General features: G+C 50.5%; 2 protein-coding genes and 1 pseudogene across 4 annotated transcripts in view; 2 read left to right on the top strand and 1 right to left on the bottom strand.

Moving 5' to 3' along the window:
• Window positions 1-38: 38 nt before the first annotated feature.
• On the top strand, window positions 39-10,019 carry CTRL (chymotrypsin like). Its single transcript, XM_089902480.1, is given in 10 exon segments — window positions 39-72; window positions 2,156-2,370; window positions 2,462-2,541; window positions 2,663-2,744; window positions 2,910-3,055; window positions 3,057-3,088; window positions 3,174-3,235; window positions 3,237-3,285; window positions 3,288-3,307; window positions 3,395-10,019. Coding segments are annotated over 10 exon segments (1,008 nt in total). The 3' UTR covers window positions 3,683-10,019.
• Window positions 4,031-18,972, bottom strand: part of PSKH1 (protein serine kinase H1) — a 34,557-nt gene continuing 19,615 nt past the window's right edge. For all 3 annotated transcript variants that reach the window (XM_022583422.2, XM_089903239.1, XM_022583420.3), the window contains one exon: window positions 4,031-6,332. In XM_022583422.2, coding sequence (XP_022439130.1) covers window positions 6,015-6,332 — 318 coding nt within the window. In that variant the 3' untranslated portion in view covers window positions 4,031-6,014. The remainder of the gene's footprint in view (window positions 6,333-18,972) is intronic.
• On the top strand, window positions 15,967-16,429 carry LOC111179618 (small ribosomal subunit protein eS12 pseudogene; annotated as a pseudogene).

Here is an 18,972-nt window from a genome sequence, read left to right as displayed (position 1 = left end):
CTCAGTCAGACCCCCCCCCATCCCCACTGATGGCTAAAATGCCGGTGGAGGAGCTGCTCCCTTATTCCAAGGGCAAGTTCTCACAAGCGCACTCCTCACCCCTACAACGGCTTTATCTGTGAAACCCTTCTGATGACCAGGCATACCTGAGGTGCTAACATGATGCTGAGCTTCTGTTTGCACGTGTTGGGCTGTGACTAAGGGGATTGACTCCAAGTTTTCTGGGTGCCAGGGATCACAGGGCTCATGTGGGGAGAGATAATATGACACATTTATCCAGCAGACTTTTGCTGAGCACTCACTGAGTGTCAGCCCAGGTGCAGGGTGCTAGTGGGAGCATCCTGCCTTGGGAGAGAATGGCTGAGCTCCCCTGGAGCTTTGGAACTGTTAGAGAGAGTCTGCCCAACCCCTGGGGAGGGTCTACTCCAGGCTGGACATCCCTGGGTCCCTGATTATGCTTTTTCCCTCAGTATTTTATTATGAAAATTTTAAAACATAAAATCTGGAAAAAAGTTGAACACCTATATACCCACTGCAGACTTTACAATTAGTATTTTGTTATATTTGCTTTACCATGTATCTATCTATCCTTCCCTCTAGTCAGCAATTAACTCATTTTTTTGACTGATGTGTTCTGGAATCAGCCAAAGCCCTCACACCCCTAGAAGGAGGCAAGCCAACTTACCTGTTGCAACTTTGCACACAGGGGTGTCTTCTCTCCCTCGGTTCAGGCTCACCTTGGGGCTCTACAGTGAATGGACTGTAGATACCAGGGGCTTGTCCATGGGAGCCCCAAGGCCTGGAGGCTGTCAGAGATTTGATGGCTGTCATTCTTCCACCCCTGATCTCCATCTAGGATCGGCCAGTCACCAAGGGCTCATACCTTGCCCTCCTGTGCACAAGGCCCCTCCTAGGTGTATCATCTCATCACGAACAGTGTGGGCTTTGGAGCCAGACAGATGAAGGTTTGGGTCCAAACACACCATGTGGCGGGAGAGTCAGCATCTCCCTGAGCAAACCGTGACACCCATTCCAAGTTGAAGAGGAATCACTGAGGTGATATGTTAGGATTTGCAACCCGCCAGCACCCCCGTCCTGGCCCTGGCCCTTCCACAGCAGAGCCGGTGCAGGTGGACATTCCCTCTACCAGTCAGGAACACCCCTGGGTGCTGAGCAGGCTTCTGTGAGTTTGGTGCTCCTGATAGCCCTGAGAGACTTCCCTGATCCCAGCCACCAGGTGGTTACCGTTAAGTCTAACCACAAGTCCTCGGTACCTGGTGCTCAACATTTGGGATGTGAGGTGGTTCAGGGATCCAGTCAGGGGCCAGGCTTTGGGAGGTGGAGGAGGTGAGAGCCTCACACCTGGGCTCTGTCTGATAAGTCAAGGCCTGAGTGGAGGACCTTGACCCAAAGAGACCCTCCTCCTGCCTAGAGCAAGGAGGAATAATGGCAGGGAGCTGAACCTCCACAGCTGCCTGGCCTCAGTCCTGGGACTTTGGCTCAAGGATGAAGAGAACCATAAAGCCAGGCCCAGTTCTCAACCTCACGCCTGCCACAGTGTTGCTGCTCAGCCTCATCCTTACCCTGGTCCTCCTTGGCTCCTCCTTGGCTCCTCCTTGGGTAAGTGGGCCTGGCCCAGCCCTGACTGAACAGCCTTAGGGCAACCCAGCTCCCAGCAGTAGCCCAGGCTTCCTGCTCAGGGGCTCAGGGCAGGGGCCAGGCTGGCTAGAAGGGAAGCAGGTGGACAGAGTGGGCAAAGGAGAAAGGATGTGGCAAGGCTGGGCAAGAGGGGGTCAGGGGCCAGTCTCACAAATGGGACAGGAGCTTGGGCTGGGCCCAAGAGCCGGGGAGGGTTTAGGAAGCTGAGAAGCAAAGGTTGGACGTGTAGTTTAGGAAGAGCCTTCTGGCTGCATGTGGGGTATGGACCGTTGAGGTCTGGACGGAGTGAAGAGGCTAGGAAGGAGACAGGAATATTCCTGGGGACAGGGAGAAAAATGGCCTGGGATCAGGGGTGGGGTGGAGTTGGGGAATGGTGGGGCGTAGGTTGGAGAGAGATGAGGAAGAATGAACAGAACTTGGGAACTGGTTGGATGGGGGCAACTGAGATAGCTATAGAGGCCCAGAGGTGCTCAGGGTGAGAAGGGGTAGTGATGAGCCCTCTTGATTTGGACCCCTCTTGGGGGGCACAGCCTGGGAGCACCCAGGAGGAGGAGAGGAGAGGTGTGCTGGGATGTGGGAAGCAGGTCCTCACCAGCCCAATGGTCAGGTTGTGGCGTTCCTGCCATCAGACCGGTGCTGAGCTTCAGCCAGAGGATTGTCAATGGGGAGAATGCAGTGCTGGGCTCGTGGCCCTGGCAGGTGTCCTTGCAGGTACATGCACCCTGGGGGTGGGGCAGGGTTTCAGGTGTTTCATGCCTGGGTGTAGCCTGGGCCCACGCCCACTTCTGACCCCTGACCCCAGGACAGCAACAGCTTCCACTTCTGCAGTGGTTCCCTCATCAGTCAGTCCTGGGTGGTCACTGCTGCCCACTGCAATGTTGTGTGAGTGCTTCCCTTCTACCTGCACCGCCCCCAGCCCCCACCCCCCCACGCCCTTGCCCTGGAGGCCCCTCTCTTGTCACTCTGCCCTCCTTGTGGCTGCCCAACCCCACTCTCACTGCAGCCCTGGCTGCCACTTTGTCATCCTGGGCGAGTATGACCTATCATCCAGCGCTGAGCCTTTGCAGGTTCTGTCCATCTTGCGGGTCAGTGCCTGGGCTGCAGATGGGGAAGGAAGAGTGGGCAGTGTAGGTGTGTGGGCTCTGGGGGTGAGGAATTCGGAGCATGCTCTGGCCTAGTCCCCTCAGCACCCATCACACTGGGGGCCTGTGCCCATCCCCATCCTGCATGGCCCCTTCCTGGCTCCGCAGGCCATCACGCACCCTTTCTGGAACCCCACCACCATGAACAACGATCTGATGCTACTAAAGCTCGCCTCCCCAGCCCAGTACACAACACACATCTCACCAGTTTGCCTGGCTTCCTCAAATGAGGTGCTGCCTGAAGGCCTCACGTGTCACCACTGGCTGCGGCCGCCTCAGCGGTGCGGGTAGGAATTTGGGCCAAAACTCTGGGTGGGAGGGCAGGGTGGGGACAAGTCATCTGGGACCTAACCACCCACTCCCGGCCCACAGGCAGTGTGACTCCTGCACGCCTGCAGCAGGTGATTCTGCCCCTGGTCACCGTGAGTCAGTGGCCAGCAATACTGGGGCTCACGCATCACCAATTCTATGATCTGTGCAGGGGCCTCGGGGCCTCCTCGTGCCAGGTGAGCACTGGCACCCTGTCCTGTCCTCTGCACTGTCCTGTGGCACTCCCACCCTCCACACTGACTTCTCCCCTCTCCTTCCATCAGGGTGAATGTGGAGGCCCGCTTGTCTGCCAGAAGGGGGACATGTGGGTGCTCACTGGTATTGTCTCCTGGGGCGCCAATAACTGCAACATGTGCGCGCCTGCCACGTACACTCAGGTTAGCAAGTTCAGTACCTGGATCAATCATAGCCTACAACCAAGCCCACCACAGGCCCTCTCCCCATCTCAGTCCAATAAAGACCCCAGGCTCTGTCCTCTTGTGTATGCCTGTCTGTCTTCCTGGTTCAGGGAAAAGCAGAGGCTAGGGCTTCCCTGGTGGCACAGTGGTTGAGGTTCCGCCTGCCGATGCAGGGGACACAGGTTCGTGCCCCGGTCCGGGAAGATCCCACATTCCTCGGAGCTGCTGGGCCCGTGAGCCATGGCCGCTGCACATCCAGAGCCTGTGCTCCGCAACGGGAGAGGCCACAACAGTGAGAGGCCTGTGTACCGCCAAAAAAAAAAAAAAAAAAAAAAAAAGAGAGAGGCTCTTGGGGGCCCCACTCCCCAAGCGGAGTTTGTCTTCTGGCACGGCAGGTGTTGAGGAGTTAGGATCCTCCTAGACTAGCCGTGACCAGGCTGGGCTCTTCCCACCTCCCCACCGCCTCCTGGGCAACCTCTTGTCCACAGCAAGAGACTGGGCTGTCGGAATGAATGGGCAGCTTTCCCTGGGGAAGGCAGCCTGTTTATTGAGTACAAAGGATACATTTACAAACTTGAGTACACAAAATAAATAACTGCACATTCTCCATCCACAGCCCATGGCATAAAGGCCCAAGTCTCCAAACTCCCTCCGTCTTACCTTCAGGACCAGGCCCATCCTGGCCAAAAGAAATAAATCCCCAGAGGCACTGGGGGAAGTAGGGGGAATTCTGAGGCCATGGGGCTTGGGCTTTCCACTGCCTTGTGCTAGGAGAACTGGAGACAGGAGGAGGGGGTGTACAAGGCACGAATGACTTGGCCCAGAGTGGTCTCTTTTGGCTTGGTTTCCCACTGGAGGTGGCACATGCAAAAAGAGGAGGGCCTAGCCCAAGGGAACCCACTGGGAGGAACTAAGAGCCAAACCCTCCCTGCTGGCAGGGGACCTGCAGTCCAGCTAAGGCTAAAGCTGGGCCCTGGCTCCTTCCCACCCACTGAAAGCAGCTGTGGAGGGACAGGGCTTGGGTTCCAGCCCCGTCTGTGGTGGTGGGGAGGCACCATGACTGACGCGGTATGGTCTGGCTCAGACCTCTGGGAAAGCAGCCACCCAATTCCACCCACCTCTCGCAGGGGCTCCCTCCAGACGGAGATTCAGCGGGGCCCAGAATGGAAGGGTAATGCTGTGAAAAGAAGCAGGGACAGGCTGGACTGAGCAAGGCCACCGTGAGAAGGTCAGTGCCCCAGGCACTCAGGGTTCAGAGGCAGGTCACACAGTATGGCTAAGTTCCAGGGGGAGCTGCGCAGAAGCTCAGCAGAAGGGGATAGGGTTGAGCACCCCGGGGACCCTCCCTCAATGCAGCAGCTCCTTCCTTCCGACTTCCTCTTGGAGGATAAAGGGAGAGCATGGTGCTCATTCCTCGGCCGCCCATACTCATGCCAGACACTAGATGGCTCCTTCATGCAGCTGCAGAGGAGGGAACAGCAGCACCTGAAGGGAGAGGCAACACCAAGGGTGGAACCCAGGCTGACACTGGAATCCTGATGGGGCTCTCCCTCGGAAGCCCCTGCCCTTTGCTTTGGCCCAGGTGCCCCCATCCCCCAGGTAGCAGCAGTGGGGCTCCTTTTAACCCCGCACAGTTGGGAAGGAGGCACCTGGGGAATAGAATGGGCATCCAAGGGGGAGAGGGAGGTGATAGTAGGCTCTGTAAAGAAGGCACTGAGTGCAGTAGGCTGGTGGGCAGGAACTCTCATAGTCAAAGAGAGGCTGAAGCCTGGAGCAAGCCTGCTACCAACATGGCCACACAGTCCAGAGGGCCAAGGACCATTCCACGGTCCTACCACGAGAGATCCTGGCAAGTCCTCGGGCCGGGAGGGGTCCCCAGGGGCACCATGAAGGAAGACAGATCTTGGCTGGGAGGTGGGAGGCTGTTTAGACTTAGCCTGGGGCTGAGAGTCCAGCCAAGGCACAAGCTGTGGGCCTACCTGGGCCTCTCACTGGAGCATAATCATGAGGATCAGGATGCCATGGAATGTGGGGCAGGGGGAGGGCAGACAGGAAGGCTTGGTAGAGGAAAGGGGGGATTCCAGAAGTAACTGTCCCAAAGAGTCCTGGGACCACAGGACACCCTCTACCTGGCACTGCATGCTCCTTTGGTCTAGGGAAGAGCCAAGAGGTGAGGAGACTGAAGGCCAGATCCTGCCCTTCCCCCAATATGTACCAGAGCAGTTGTCCAGCAAAAGGAGCATTAGTGCCAGACCAGGCTCCCCGTTCAGGGGGCTCGTATGCCCCAGGGCTCCCTCCACTCTGTCGCACCAGACTCAGGCCCAGGGTGAAGATGGGGACTGCTGAAGGCACAGAGAAGGGGCTGGGGCCATTCACCTACCACTGACCATACAGACCTATCTCTAGAGAGGGCGGTGGGCCCAGATGGCACAGCAATGTGTGGCCAGGCTGGGGCCATGCCATGTCAGCACCCCAGCCTGGCAGCTCAGCCATTGTACTGCTGCTGGTAGCGCAGGTTGAGCTCCCGCAGCTCTCGCTCCCGCACTCGGCGAGACTTGTTGGATCGTGTAGAGCGGCTGGAACGCGTGGACTGGGCAGATTTGGTGCTCTGGCAGCGCGAGGAGGCGCGTTTGAGGAGGTTCTGGGAGATGGAGCGGTGCAGATTCTTCATAGACGAAGAGGCTGCCATGCTCACCACCCACGGATGCCTCAGGGCCTGCAGTGCCGTCATACGGGCGCCGGGGTCCACCGTCAGCAGGCGGTCAATGAAGTCCTTGGCCAGGTTGGACACACTGGGCCAGGGCTAGAAGCCAAGGACAAGCATTAGAGCGAGCACACTCAACATTGCCCTGAACATCCCGATGATGTCACCTACACAGCACTCAGACCTGTCCAGTAGCCCTGCACTCTCCCCCTAGAGAGAGGAACTGCCCGGCTCCTCTCACGTAGAGCATTCCGGGCCTCCCCTTCCCACCCAGTGCTGACCCAGGCCACTGAGCAGAGGCTGCTCTCTGAGTGACAAGGAATGTGACAGGAGGAGAAGGATCCACCCCCTCCCTGAGGAGCAAACTTCAAAGGTGCCCTGGACTCAAAGCCTGGTTCAAGGAGGTGGCCCCCGTCAAGACCACCCAACCTACACCAGGACCACCATAACTCAGGGCGATTTAATGAGAACGACCCAAACCTTCCACCATATCTTGAGCCGGACTTAAGCTCCCATCACTGGATGCCCATACTGAGCCACTTCCTAGTCCTTAGAAACAGGGTCTGCCCTCCCTTCCAACTGAAAAAGTGGCCAAAATAATCACTGCATTCTCTGCATCAGCCTCAGCCTCAGCCTCTCAGCCATGAGGAGAAAAGGAAACAATTCAAGGCAACTAGATTTCTCCATGTGCTGGGATGGCAGGGGGATCCTGGGAGCCCAGCAGGGATTAGGACCCTTCTCAGGGGTGCTTCTCATGTCTGCATGACCTCTCTAAGCCACACAGGGGCTCCTGGCAGTACCCTGTGCCAGCCTCGTTTTAGTACATTCTTTCCTCAGCACAAAGCCTGCTCTGCTACATGCACCCACGGCTGCCTCATCTCAGCCACACACCAAACAGCCGTCTGTCTCAGGGCCTCAGCCTGCACAAACTGTCTTCACCTGGCTGAATCCTCAGGTTCTCAGGTTAAAGGACACTTGCTCACACTGCCTCTCTTAGCCACCAGTGCTAAGCAACTATTCGAATAATTTCAAGTTTATTGTTCCCATTTGACCATGCTTAGCTATTCACCAGTGCCTGGTGCCGGGCATACAGGAGGCACTCAGAAGACAGAGGCTCAGAGAGTAAACAGCCCATGCATGGCACCTGATGGGTGCCCTCTCCTGCAGCTGCTTCCAGGATGTGGGGCTCAGATGCCCGGGCCCTTGACTTACTCTGCTGAAGGAGGGCAGATGCAGCACTTCTCCGAGTCCCTGCATCTCTTGGGAGCACTCTGGCACGGGCTCTGACACTCTCCAAAGGGTGGGTGGCTAGGACTTCTGCTAAGCCTGCTCCAGGTGGTTTGGCTGGGATGCCAGGTGTCCTATCACCCTCCTTCCTGTCTGGTGAGAGGTCTAACTGTTCTACCCCATGGTGCCCTTCACCTTGAGGAGCCCCTGAACACACTCTCCAAGGGGCTCCGGAAAGTCTGAGAGCCCACATTTGGGGTAGCTGCATGCCCACTCAGCAGACACACTAACACAGTTATCACTACCCCCAGTCAGGCTTCCTTGACCCCCAACTCTTCCCTCATGCCTTTCCCCACTGATGTCGATGTACCGGGAGGCAGTGGGTGGGGTGGGGTAGGAAACAAGGAAAAGACTCATCTGGAGTCCTGAAGAAGGGGTGGAGCTACTTGTAGTTGTTATCCTTACTTGCCCTTTGGAAGGCAAATCTCAACTTTTACTGAGCTGAACTGGAAGAAAGTCACAGAAAGCCCAGATTTCTAAACAGCCACCTAACAGGGTCCTCCTCACCAATGGGCCAGCTCCCAGTGATTCCTGGCAAGCGACTGGCCTCCAGGAGGAGGGCAGTTAGGGCCCATAAATCCCGTGCTGTCTAAGAGCAGTGAGGGAGAGCAAGGAGCAACAGCCCTCCCACGCAGGCAGCCTGGTCCACATTTCCCTGCAGGCCTGTGTAACTCAGGGCTCTGATACTGAGGCTGACATGCAGGGTGACTGGACTAGACAGTTGCCACAGTAGCTGTGGGCTCTCAGTTCAAAAAAGCCCCATGGCTTGCTGCTGCCACCTGAACACAAAGAGCCATTGTGAGGGGCCAGCCAATCTAGACCACAGACACACTGTGGCCCCTGTCACTCATTTGAGAAATGGAGAGACGCAGGCATAATGGGGCCACTGATGGACAAAGCAAACCTAGAGCTGGAACAGGTCATGGGAATACCTGTGCTTGTGCTGCACTGCGGCTTTTATGGTCTCCAAGAAAAGGAGAAATCACTGGGGAACACACTGCAGCTCAGCCTAGCCTGTTGGTGGGACAGCTCCAAGACACAGCTGCCAGCCCAGGCCAGCCAAACAGGGCTGGGACATGGATTCTGCCCCTGGCCCTTGGTCCAGTCAAGCCAGAAGAGAGGCAACTCCTCTGCAAATGACAGAATAAAAAGTGGCGAACCAGGACTCACAAGTCAGGAACCTGAACACGGATGGATCGGAGGCATCCCCACTTCATAACCATACCCAGCCAAACAAACCAAGGCCCCCTGCAGCTCCAAACCAGTCCAGTGCAGTCCCAGATGGGCCTCCCACTAGACACGCACTGTGGGCTTAAGCATCTCCACCTCCAGAGTGACACAGGCTCACACCAGCTGTCAACCCCTGCTGCTTGTTGCCATGATCGCCAAAGTGAGCCGGATTGATCTGCCCCTCCTCCTCCCCCAGGCGCTCGCCTCTCCAATTACCTGGTACAGGCAGCAGTGTGAGGAATGCTGATGGGCTCATTAGTCTGAGGGCCTGCCCACCCTCTCTGGCAGGCCCCAGCTCTCCCCATCTTTGATGAACTGTGCGCAGGTGGGTCCCCTAAGACAATGTGACTCGAGCTGTCCTGACATGAGAACCGGGCTGTGCAATAGCACCCAGCCTAACCCTCACACACTGAGGGACCTGGAGCGGGAAGTCAAACAGGACAAACACGGGAAGGTGGTCCTCGAGCCAGCCCACTGACAGTGGGGCAGGGGCTTATGTTGACCTCCAGAATAGTGGCCCCTTGGAGGTCTCCAACAGGGCTCACAAAGGAGAAGCAAGGCCTTCCACACTCACCCATGGCCACACTTCTGACCAAGTCCAATTCAGCACCTCCTGAAAAAGCGATCGGGACCTCCCTGGTGGCACAGTGGTTTACACTCCGTGCTCCCAATGCAAGGGGCCCGGGTTCGACCCCTGGTCAGGAAACTAGATCCCACATGCATGCCGCAACTAAGAGTTCACATGCCACAACTAAGGAGCCCACGTGCCGCAACTAAGGAGCCAGCAAGCCACAACTAAGGAGCCGGCAAGATGCAACTAAAGAGCCCTCAAGCAGCAACGAAGGCACCCTCGAGCTGCAACTAAGCAGCCCGCCTGCTGCAACTAAGGAGCCCACGAGCCGCAAATAAGGAGCCCACCTGCCGCAACTAAGACCCAGCACAACCAAATAAAAAAAGAAAAAGAAAGCGATCAACACATGCAGACCAACCCACCTGCTTCCCCAACATGCTCAGGCCTCTGGAGCCACATGAGTATGTCTGGCAGCCTCTGACTGACTGGCCAGGTAACATTCTGTTCCTCATATGCAGCCAAGTGAGGAAAAGAAAAACGGGAAATTCCCTGGCAGTCCAGTGGTTAGGATTCCACTCTTCCACTGCAGGGGGCACGGGTTTGACCCCTGGTCGGGGAACTAAGATCCCACATACCGCACGGTGGAGCCAAAAGAAAGAAAAAGAAAAATGGGCATGAGGAAAAAGGAAAATGATAAACTGTCATGCTCTTCAGTTTCCACAGCTCTAACTGCAGCTGTGGGTAAAGGAGAGAACTTTTGCCTCAGTATACTTGGGGCCAGATCAGGGACACATGTAAGCCTCAGGTGGGTGGCAGAAGGGACAGGCCCCAGGTACCACCTGGCCAGTCTCCTAGAGGTTTCCACCCATTTCTGGGCTGGCAAAGAGCATGGGGCATGAAAGGGAATATCAAAATGTCAGTCAGCCTTGCCTCCAGACACTCAGGCCTCCGTGAGACCTGAGTGTGCAGAGGACAGCTGCAATACTCAGGGTGACAGCCCGCACCCTCCTGTCCACAAGTCAGTCTTTCATGAGCTGTGTGGGTGAGGGGTCCTGCCCCAAGAGGAGGACAAGAAGAGGCTGTAAGAGGAAGGGTATCACCTCCACCCTGTTTCTGACCATCGAGCTGGCCGCCCTTCTGCCTACCCTGTAACCCCCAGAGTCCTTGCAGTTCAGATACCTACTCCTGATGCTGTAACAGCAGAGAAACCAATAGGGTAGAAGAAGGATCTCCCCCATGAGTACTTCCTAACCAACTTCACCCTCCTCATCGCTCTGCTTCTGTGAGACCAGTCACTCCTGGTGACACTCAGCAGCTGAATCCAACTCTCCCTTCAGAGGGAGGCACCAGACCAGAAAGGGTTTGCCACTCCAGCTCAGAGGACACACTTCCTCCCGTCCCAGTCTCATTCACTTGCTCTAGCTCTAATGTCACAAGGGCCTGGCAAGAATGTTACCCAAGCTACTTCCATGGTCCTGCCTTGAGCCCCAGGGCTAAGGGAACAAGGGCTGGAACCAGCTCTCGAGGCCTAGGCTGCAGAGGGAGAAGGAAGCTGCTTCCTTCCAGCAGCAAACCCAGCTCATGGGGCATACCCTAGACTCCCTCTGGTAAGCAGGTCTGACGGCTCTCAAGTAAGGGGAGAAAAAGGCCTAGCGTCTCTTTGGGCTGGAAGCCCAGTGACCTGTGTTCTAGGTCTACCGTCTCGGCTGACCATAGAGAAATCACAGCCTCCTCACTTTTCATATGAAGGAGCTGAATGCAATGAATTCTAAGTCTCTTCCAGTTTATAAAGTCCTGGGCTGTAAGAAGATGGTTCCCCATCTTTTTTCCCCACTTGGCTGCATGTGAGGAAGAGCAGTAGAGCATCTAACGTTTAAGCTGACTTGATGTCTTGACCTTTATGGGTTCTCTTCCAGCCCATGATGACACTGGGGAAGGTTCCCTGGCAGAGAAGGAAGCCCAGGCAAAGAGATGCTAGGGGAAGAAGGGGGAGAAAGAAGCCTGGGCTTTGCTCCCATGACTCAGTTCTTCCCTCAACTTTGTCTCAACATGTGTCTTCAGATACAGCATTCCCATGTTCAAAGTCCTCCTTCCTGTACTGACATGGGCCTGAATGAGAGCAGAGAGAAGGGCACAGAGGATATTCTGGGAAATGGAGCTTCAGGTTTACTCAGGAGAGCAGAACTATTAGTGTGATAAGAACAGCACACTCTGATGTTAACCATGAGGAAAAGTGTTTTGAAAAAATCAGCACAATTAGACACTGTGGGGCTGTAGAGCCAGCATCTCCTCCTCTGGTCAAGACACTCACCATCCTGGTGTCTGGACTTCCAGAACAGACAGTATCCAACACGCTGAGACCACGCTGTGGGTGGGGGGACCTGAGCAGCAGAAAAGAAAGATGTTGAGGGAGAGAGGCTGACAGGAGAAAAAGGAGGAAGATAATAGAGGTTTAAACAGAGGCAGAGGAGCTTCCCTGGTGACGCAGTGGTTAAGAATTCGCCTGCCAATGCAGGGGACACGGGTTCGAGCCCTGGTCCGGGAATATCCCACATGCTGCGGAGCAACTAAGCCTGTGCACCACAACTACTGAGCCTGCGGTCTAGAGCCCACGAGCCACAACTACTGAGCCTGAGCACTAGAGCCCGCATGCCACAACTACTGAAGACTGCGCGCCTCAAGGTCATGCTCCGCAACAAGAGAAGCCGCCAAAATGAGAAGCCCACGCACCGCAGAGTAGCCCCTAAAAAAAAAAAAAAGAGTAGCCCCTGCTCGACACAACTAAAGAAAGACCACGCACAGCAACGAAGACCCAACGCAGCCAAATATAAATAAATAAATAAATTTATATATATAAAAAAAGAGGCAGAGACTCTCAAAGATAAAAATAAAATGAGAAAAGGCGTGACAACTTAAAGGATGGTAAAGCTGTGTTCTAAAACTTGAGATGGGGACTACCCTGGCAGTCCAGTGGTTAAGACTCTGTGCTTCCAATGCAGGGGGTGTGGGTTCAATCCCTGGTCTAAGATCCCACATGCTGTGCGGTGCGGCCAAGAAAATATTTTAAATTATTAGAGAAATGCAAATCAAAACTACAAGGAGGTATCACCTCACACCAGTCAGAATGGGCATCATCAGAAAATCTACAAACAACAAATGCTGGAGAGGGTGTGGAGAAAAGGGAACCCTCTTGCACTGTTAGTGGGAATGTAAATTGATACAGCCACGATGGAGAACAGTATGGAGGTTCCTTAAAAAACTAAAAATAGAACTACCATATGACCCAGCAATCCCACTACTGGGCATATACCCTGAGAAAACCATAATTCAAAGAGAGACATGCACCCCAATGTTCACTGCAGCACTATTTACAGTAGCCAGGACATGGAAGCAACCTAAGTGTCCACTGACAGATGAATGGATAAAGAAGATGTTGCACATATATACAATGGAATATTACTCAGCCATAAAAAGATACGAAATTGAGTTATTTGTAGTGAGGTGGATGGACCTAGAGTCTGTCATACAGAGTGAAGTTAAGTCAAAAAGAGAAAAACAAATACCGTATGCTAACACATATATATGGAATCTAAAAAAAAATTGTTCTGATGAACCCAGGGGCAGTACAGAAATAAAGACACAGACGTAGAGAATGGACTTGAGGACACGGAGCGGGGAAGGGTAAGGTGGGACGAAGTCAGAGAGTAGCATTGACATATATACACTATCAAATGTAAAACAGGTAGCTAGTGGGAAGCAGCTGCCTGGCACAGGGAGATCAGCTCTGTGCTTTGCAGCCACCTAGAGGGATGGGATAAGGAGGGTGGGAGGGAGACGCAAGAGGGAGGGGATATGGGGATATATGTATATGTACAGCTGATTCACTTTGTTATAAAGCAGAAACTAACACACCATTGTAAAGCAATTATACACCAATAAAGATGCTAAAAAAAAAAAAAAAAAGATTACCCGGCAAGGATCTCATTCAGATTCGATGGAGAAATCAAAAGCTCTACAGACAAGCAAAAGCTAAGAGAATTCAGCACCACAAAACCAGCTCTACAACAAATGCTAAAGGAACTTCTCTAAGTGGGAAACACAAGAGGAGAAAAGGACCTACAAAAACAAACCCATAACAATTAAGAAAATGGTAATAGGAACATACATATCAATAATTACCTTAAACATGAATGGATTAAATGCTCCAACTAAAAGACACAGGCTTGCTGAATGGATACAAAAACAAGACCCATCCATACGCTGTCTGCAAGAGACCCACTTCAGACCTAGGGACACATACAGACTGAAAGTGAGGGGATGGAAAAAGATATTCCATGCAAATGGAAATCAAAAGAAAGCTGGAGTAGCAATACTCATATCAGATAAAACAGACTTTAAAATAAAGAATGTTACAAGAGACAAGGAAGGACACTATATAATGATCAAGGGACCAATCCAAGAAGAGGATATAACAATTATAAACATATGTGTACCCAACACAGGAGCACCTCAATACATAAGGCAACTGCTAACAGCTCTAAAAGAGGAAATCGAGAGTAACACAATAATAGTGGGGGACTTTAACACCTCATTTACACCAATGGACAGATCATCCAGACAGAAAATTAATAAGGAAACACAAACTTTAAATGACACAACAGACCAGATAGATTTAATTGATATTTATAGGACATTCCATCCAAAACAGCAGATTACACTTTCTTCTCAAGTGCACACGGAACAAGCTCCAGGAGAGATCACATCTTGGGTCACAAATCAAGCCTTGGTAAATTTAAGAAAACGGAAATCATATCAAGCATCTTTTCTGACCAAAACACTAGGAGATTAGAAATCAATTACAGGGAAAAAAACGTAAAAAATACAAACACATGGAGGCTAAACAATACGTTACTAAATAACCAAGAGATCACTGAAGAAATCAAAGAGGAAATCAAAAAATACCTAGAGACAAATGACAATGAGAACACGACGATCCAAAACCTATGGGATGCAGCAAAAGCAGTTCTAAGAGGGAAGTTTATAGCAATACAAGCCTACCTCAAGAAACAAGAAAAATCTCAAATAAACAATCTAACCTTACACCTAAAGGAACTAGAGAAAAAAGAACAAACAAAATCCAAAGTTAGTAGAAGGAAAGAAATCATAAAGATCAGAGCAGAAATAAATGAAATAGAAACAAAGAAAACAAGAGCAAAGATCAATAAAACTAAAAGCTGGTTCTTTGAAAAGATAAACAAAATTGATAAACCTTTAGCCAGATTCATCAAGAAAAAGAGGGAGAGGACTCAAATCAATAAAATTAGAAATGAAAAAGGAGAAGTTACAACAGACACTGCAGAAATACAAAGCATCCTAAGAGACTACTAGAAGCAACTCTATGCCAATAAAATGGATAACCTGGAAGAAATGGACAAATTCTTAGAAAGGTATAACCTTCCAAGACTGAACCAGAAAGAAATAGAAAATATGAACAGACCAATCACAAGTAGTGAAACTGAAACTGTGAGGAAAAATCTTCCAACAAACAAAAGGCTAGGATCAGATTGCTTCACAGGTGAATTCTATCAAACATTTAGAGAAGAGCTAACACCCATCCTTCTCAAACTCTTCCAAAAAATTGCAGAGGAAGGAACACTCCCAAACTTATTCTATGAGGCCACCATCACCCTGATACCAAAACCAGACAAAGGTACTACATAAGAAGAAAATTACAGACCAGTATCACTGATGAATATAGATGCAAAAATCCTCAACAGTACACTAACAAACAGAATCAAACAACACATTAAAAGGATCAAACACCATGATCAAGTGGGATTTATCCCAGGGATGCAAGGATTCTTCAATATATGCAAATCAATCAATGTGATACACCATATTAACAAATTGAAGGATAAAAACCATATGATCATCTCAATAGATGCAGAAAAAGCTTTTGACAAAATTCAACAAATTATGATAAAAACTCTCCAGAAAGTGGGCATAGAGGGCACCTACCTCAACATAATAAAGGCCATATATGACAAACCCACAGCAAACATCATTCTCAATGGTGAAAGACTGAAAGCACTTCCTCTAAGATCCAGAACAAGACAAGGATGTCCACTCTCGCCACTATTATTCAACATAGTTTTGGAAATCCTAGCCTCAGCAACCAGACAAGAAAAAGAAATACAAATTGGAAAAGAAGTAAAATTGTCACTGTTTGCAGATGACATGATACTATACATAGAGAATCCTAAAGATGCCACCAGAAAACTACTAGAGCTAATCAATGAATTTGGTAAAGTTGCAGGATACAAAATTAATGCACAGAAATCTCTTGCATTCCTATACACTAACAACGAAAGATCAGAAAGAGAAATTAAGGAAACACTCCCATTCACCATTGCAACAAAAAGAATAAAATACCTAGTAATAAACCTACCTAAGGAGGTAAAAGACCTGTACTCAGAAAACTATAAGACACTGATGAAAGAAATCAAAGATGACACAAACAGATAGAGAGATATACTATGTTCTTGGATTGGAAGAATCAATATTGTGAAGATGACTATACTGCCCTGCTGCCGCGGAGCCAGGCGGAGGCAGAGGCGCAGGCACAGGTGCACTCAAGATTCGGCTCCACCCGTAACTCACCGCCATGGCCAAGGAAGGCATTGCTGCTGGAGGTGTAATGGACGTTAATACTGCTCTGCAAGAGGTGCTTAAGACCGCCCTCATCCACGATGGCCTAGCACATGGAATTCGCGAAGCTGCCAAAGCCTTAGACAAGCGCCAAGCCCATCTCTGTGTTCTTGCGTCCAACTGTGATGAGCCTATGTATGTCAAGTTGGTGGAGGCCCTTTGTGCTGAGCACCAAATCAACCTGATTAAGGTTGATGACAACAAGAAACTAGGGGAATGGGTAAGCCTCTGTAAAATTGACAGAGAGGGAAAACCCCGTAAAGTGGTTGGCTGCAGCTGTGTGGTGGTTAAGGACTATGGCAAAGAGTCTCAGGCCAAGGATATCATCGAGGAGTACTTCAAATGCAAGAAATGATCAAATAAAAAAACTGGGCTCTTGTTCCTCAAAAAAAAAAGACTACACTACCCAAAGCAATCTACAGATTCAGTGCAATCCCTATCAAATTACCAGTGGCATTTTTTACAGAACTAGAACAAAATATCTTAAAATTTGTATGGAGACACAAAAGACCCCGACTAGCCAAAGCAATCTTGAGGGAAAAAAACGGAGCTGGAGGAATCAGACTCCCTGACTTCAGACTATACTACAAAGCTACAGTAAAGAAGACAATATGGTACTGGCACAAAAACAGAAATATAGATCAATGGAACAGGATTGAAAGCCCAGAGATAAACCCACGCACCTATGGTCAACTAATCTATGACAAAGGAGGCAAGGATATACAATGGAGAAAAGACAGTCTTTTACAATAAGTGGTGCTGGGAGAACTGGACAGCTACATGTAAAAGAATGAAATTAGAACACTCCCTAACATCATACACAAAATAAACTCAAAATGGATTAGAGACCTAAATGTAAGACCAGACACTATAAAACCCTTAGAGGAAAACATAGGAAGAACACTCTTTGACATAAATCACAGCAAGATCTTTTTTGATCCACCTCCCACAAATAAAAACAAACAAATGGAACCTAATGAAACTTAAAAGCTTTTGCAAAGCAAAGGAAACTACAATCAAGATGAAAAGACAGGGCTTCCTTGGTGGCGCAGCGGTTAAGAATCCACCTGCCAATGCAGGGGACACGGGTTCGAGCTCTGGTCCGGGAAGATCCACATGCCACGGAGCAACTAAGCCCGTGTGCCACAACTACTGAGCCTGCGCTCTACAGCCTGCGTGCCACAACAACTGAAGCCCGCATGCCTAGAGTCCATGCTCCGCAACAAGAGAAGCCACCGCAATGAGAAGCCCCCGCTCACCGCAGTTAGAGAAAGCCCGCGTGCAGCAATGAAGACCCAACACAGCCAAAGATAAATGAAATTTTTTTTTAAAGTTGAGAAAAGACAAAAAGACAACACTCAGAATGGCAGAAAATATTTGCAAATGAGAAACAAAGGATTAAACTCCAAAATATATAAATAGCTCATGCAGCTCAATATTTAAAAAACAAACAACCCAATCAAAAAATGGGCAGAAGACCTAAATAGACATTTCTCCAAAGAAGACATACAGATGGCCAAGAAGCACATGAAAAGCTGCTCAACATCACTAATTATTAGAGAAATGCAAATCAAAACTACAATGAGGTATCACCTCACACCAGTCAGAATGGGCATCATCAGGAAATCTACAAACAACAAATGCTGGAGAGGGTGTGGAGAAATCGGAACCCTCTTGCACTGTTGGTGGGAATGTAAATTGATACGGCCACTATGGAGAAGAGTATGGAGGTTCCTTAAAAAACTAAAAATAGAATTACCATATGACCCAGCAATCCCACTACTGGGCATATACCCTGTCTTCAAAAAGACACATGCACCCCAATGTTCACTGCAGCACTATTTACAATAGCCAGGTCATGGAAGCAACCTAAATGCCCATCGACAGACAAATGGATAAAGAAGATGTGGTACACGGATACAATGGAATATTCAGCCATAAAAGGAACGAAATTGGGTCATTTGTAGAGACGCAGATGGATCTACAGACTGTCACACAGAGTGAAGCAAGTCAGAAAGAGAAAAACAAATATCATATATTAACGCATATATGTGGAAGCTAGAAAAATGGTACAGATGAACCGGTTTGCAGGGCAGAAACAGAGACAGAGATGTAGAGAACAAATGTACGTACACCAACGGGGGAAAGTGGCGGGGGGTTGGTGGTGGTGGGATGAATTGGGAGATTGGGATTGACATATATACACTAATATGTATAAAACAGATAACTAATAAGAACCTATGGTATAAAAAATAAACAAAATTAAATTTAAAAAAAACCCAAGAACAAAAAAACAATGTCCTGGAACAGCCCTAGAAGGTTCTGGATTTCAGAGCTAGCTACATAATGGTCTCTTCTATCTCCACTCAAGGGTTCTGCTGAAGTGAGGTGATTTCCAGGGCCTAACCTGGCTTTTTTTTTTTTTTTAACTTCTTCCCATTCTAATTTCTGAGGCAGTTTGGATCCCTGGTGGCTGTCAGCATGTCACCCCTACTGTGGCCTCTGTCCCCAGAGGCTTGTGTCCCTGGAACCCTGGGTACAAAGGACTCGGCTCAGGGCAGGCACTAGGTCTACATGGGTTGGCAGGATGAGTGAAGAGACGAAGGTGACTCAGTCTCCTGCTCCAGGCTGGCCGGGCCATGCTGCAGCAAAGCTCAGGTCTGGGCACCACACTCGCACTGGGAGACAGAGAAACCTACGAGGAAGGAGAGTCTGGAGAGGCACGGCCGGGGGGTGTGGTTGGATCAGGTCACCTTTAACCACCTCAGTGGGGGCAGGCAGGGGATGAGTGTGGGAGGTCATAAGCAGATTTAAAGAGGTCAGAATGTGGGAGAAACAAGAGCCCCAGCAGGTCCCAGAGGAACTCAAGGGCCTAGAAGCAACAGGGCCTGTGAAAGGGCAGAGCTATTGAGGCAGACAATGGGAAGAGCAGGAGAGGGAGGG

This window comes from Delphinapterus leucas, chromosome 20 (genome assembly GCF_059928025.1).
Source record: "Delphinapterus leucas isolate spDelLeu-1000000601 "Yukka" chromosome 20, BTC_Dleu_Yukka2, whole genome shotgun sequence".
In the NCBI taxonomy this organism is placed as follows: domain Eukaryota; kingdom Metazoa; phylum Chordata; class Mammalia; order Artiodactyla; family Monodontidae; genus Delphinapterus; species Delphinapterus leucas.
This window is presented reverse-complemented; position numbering and strand designations above follow the sequence as displayed.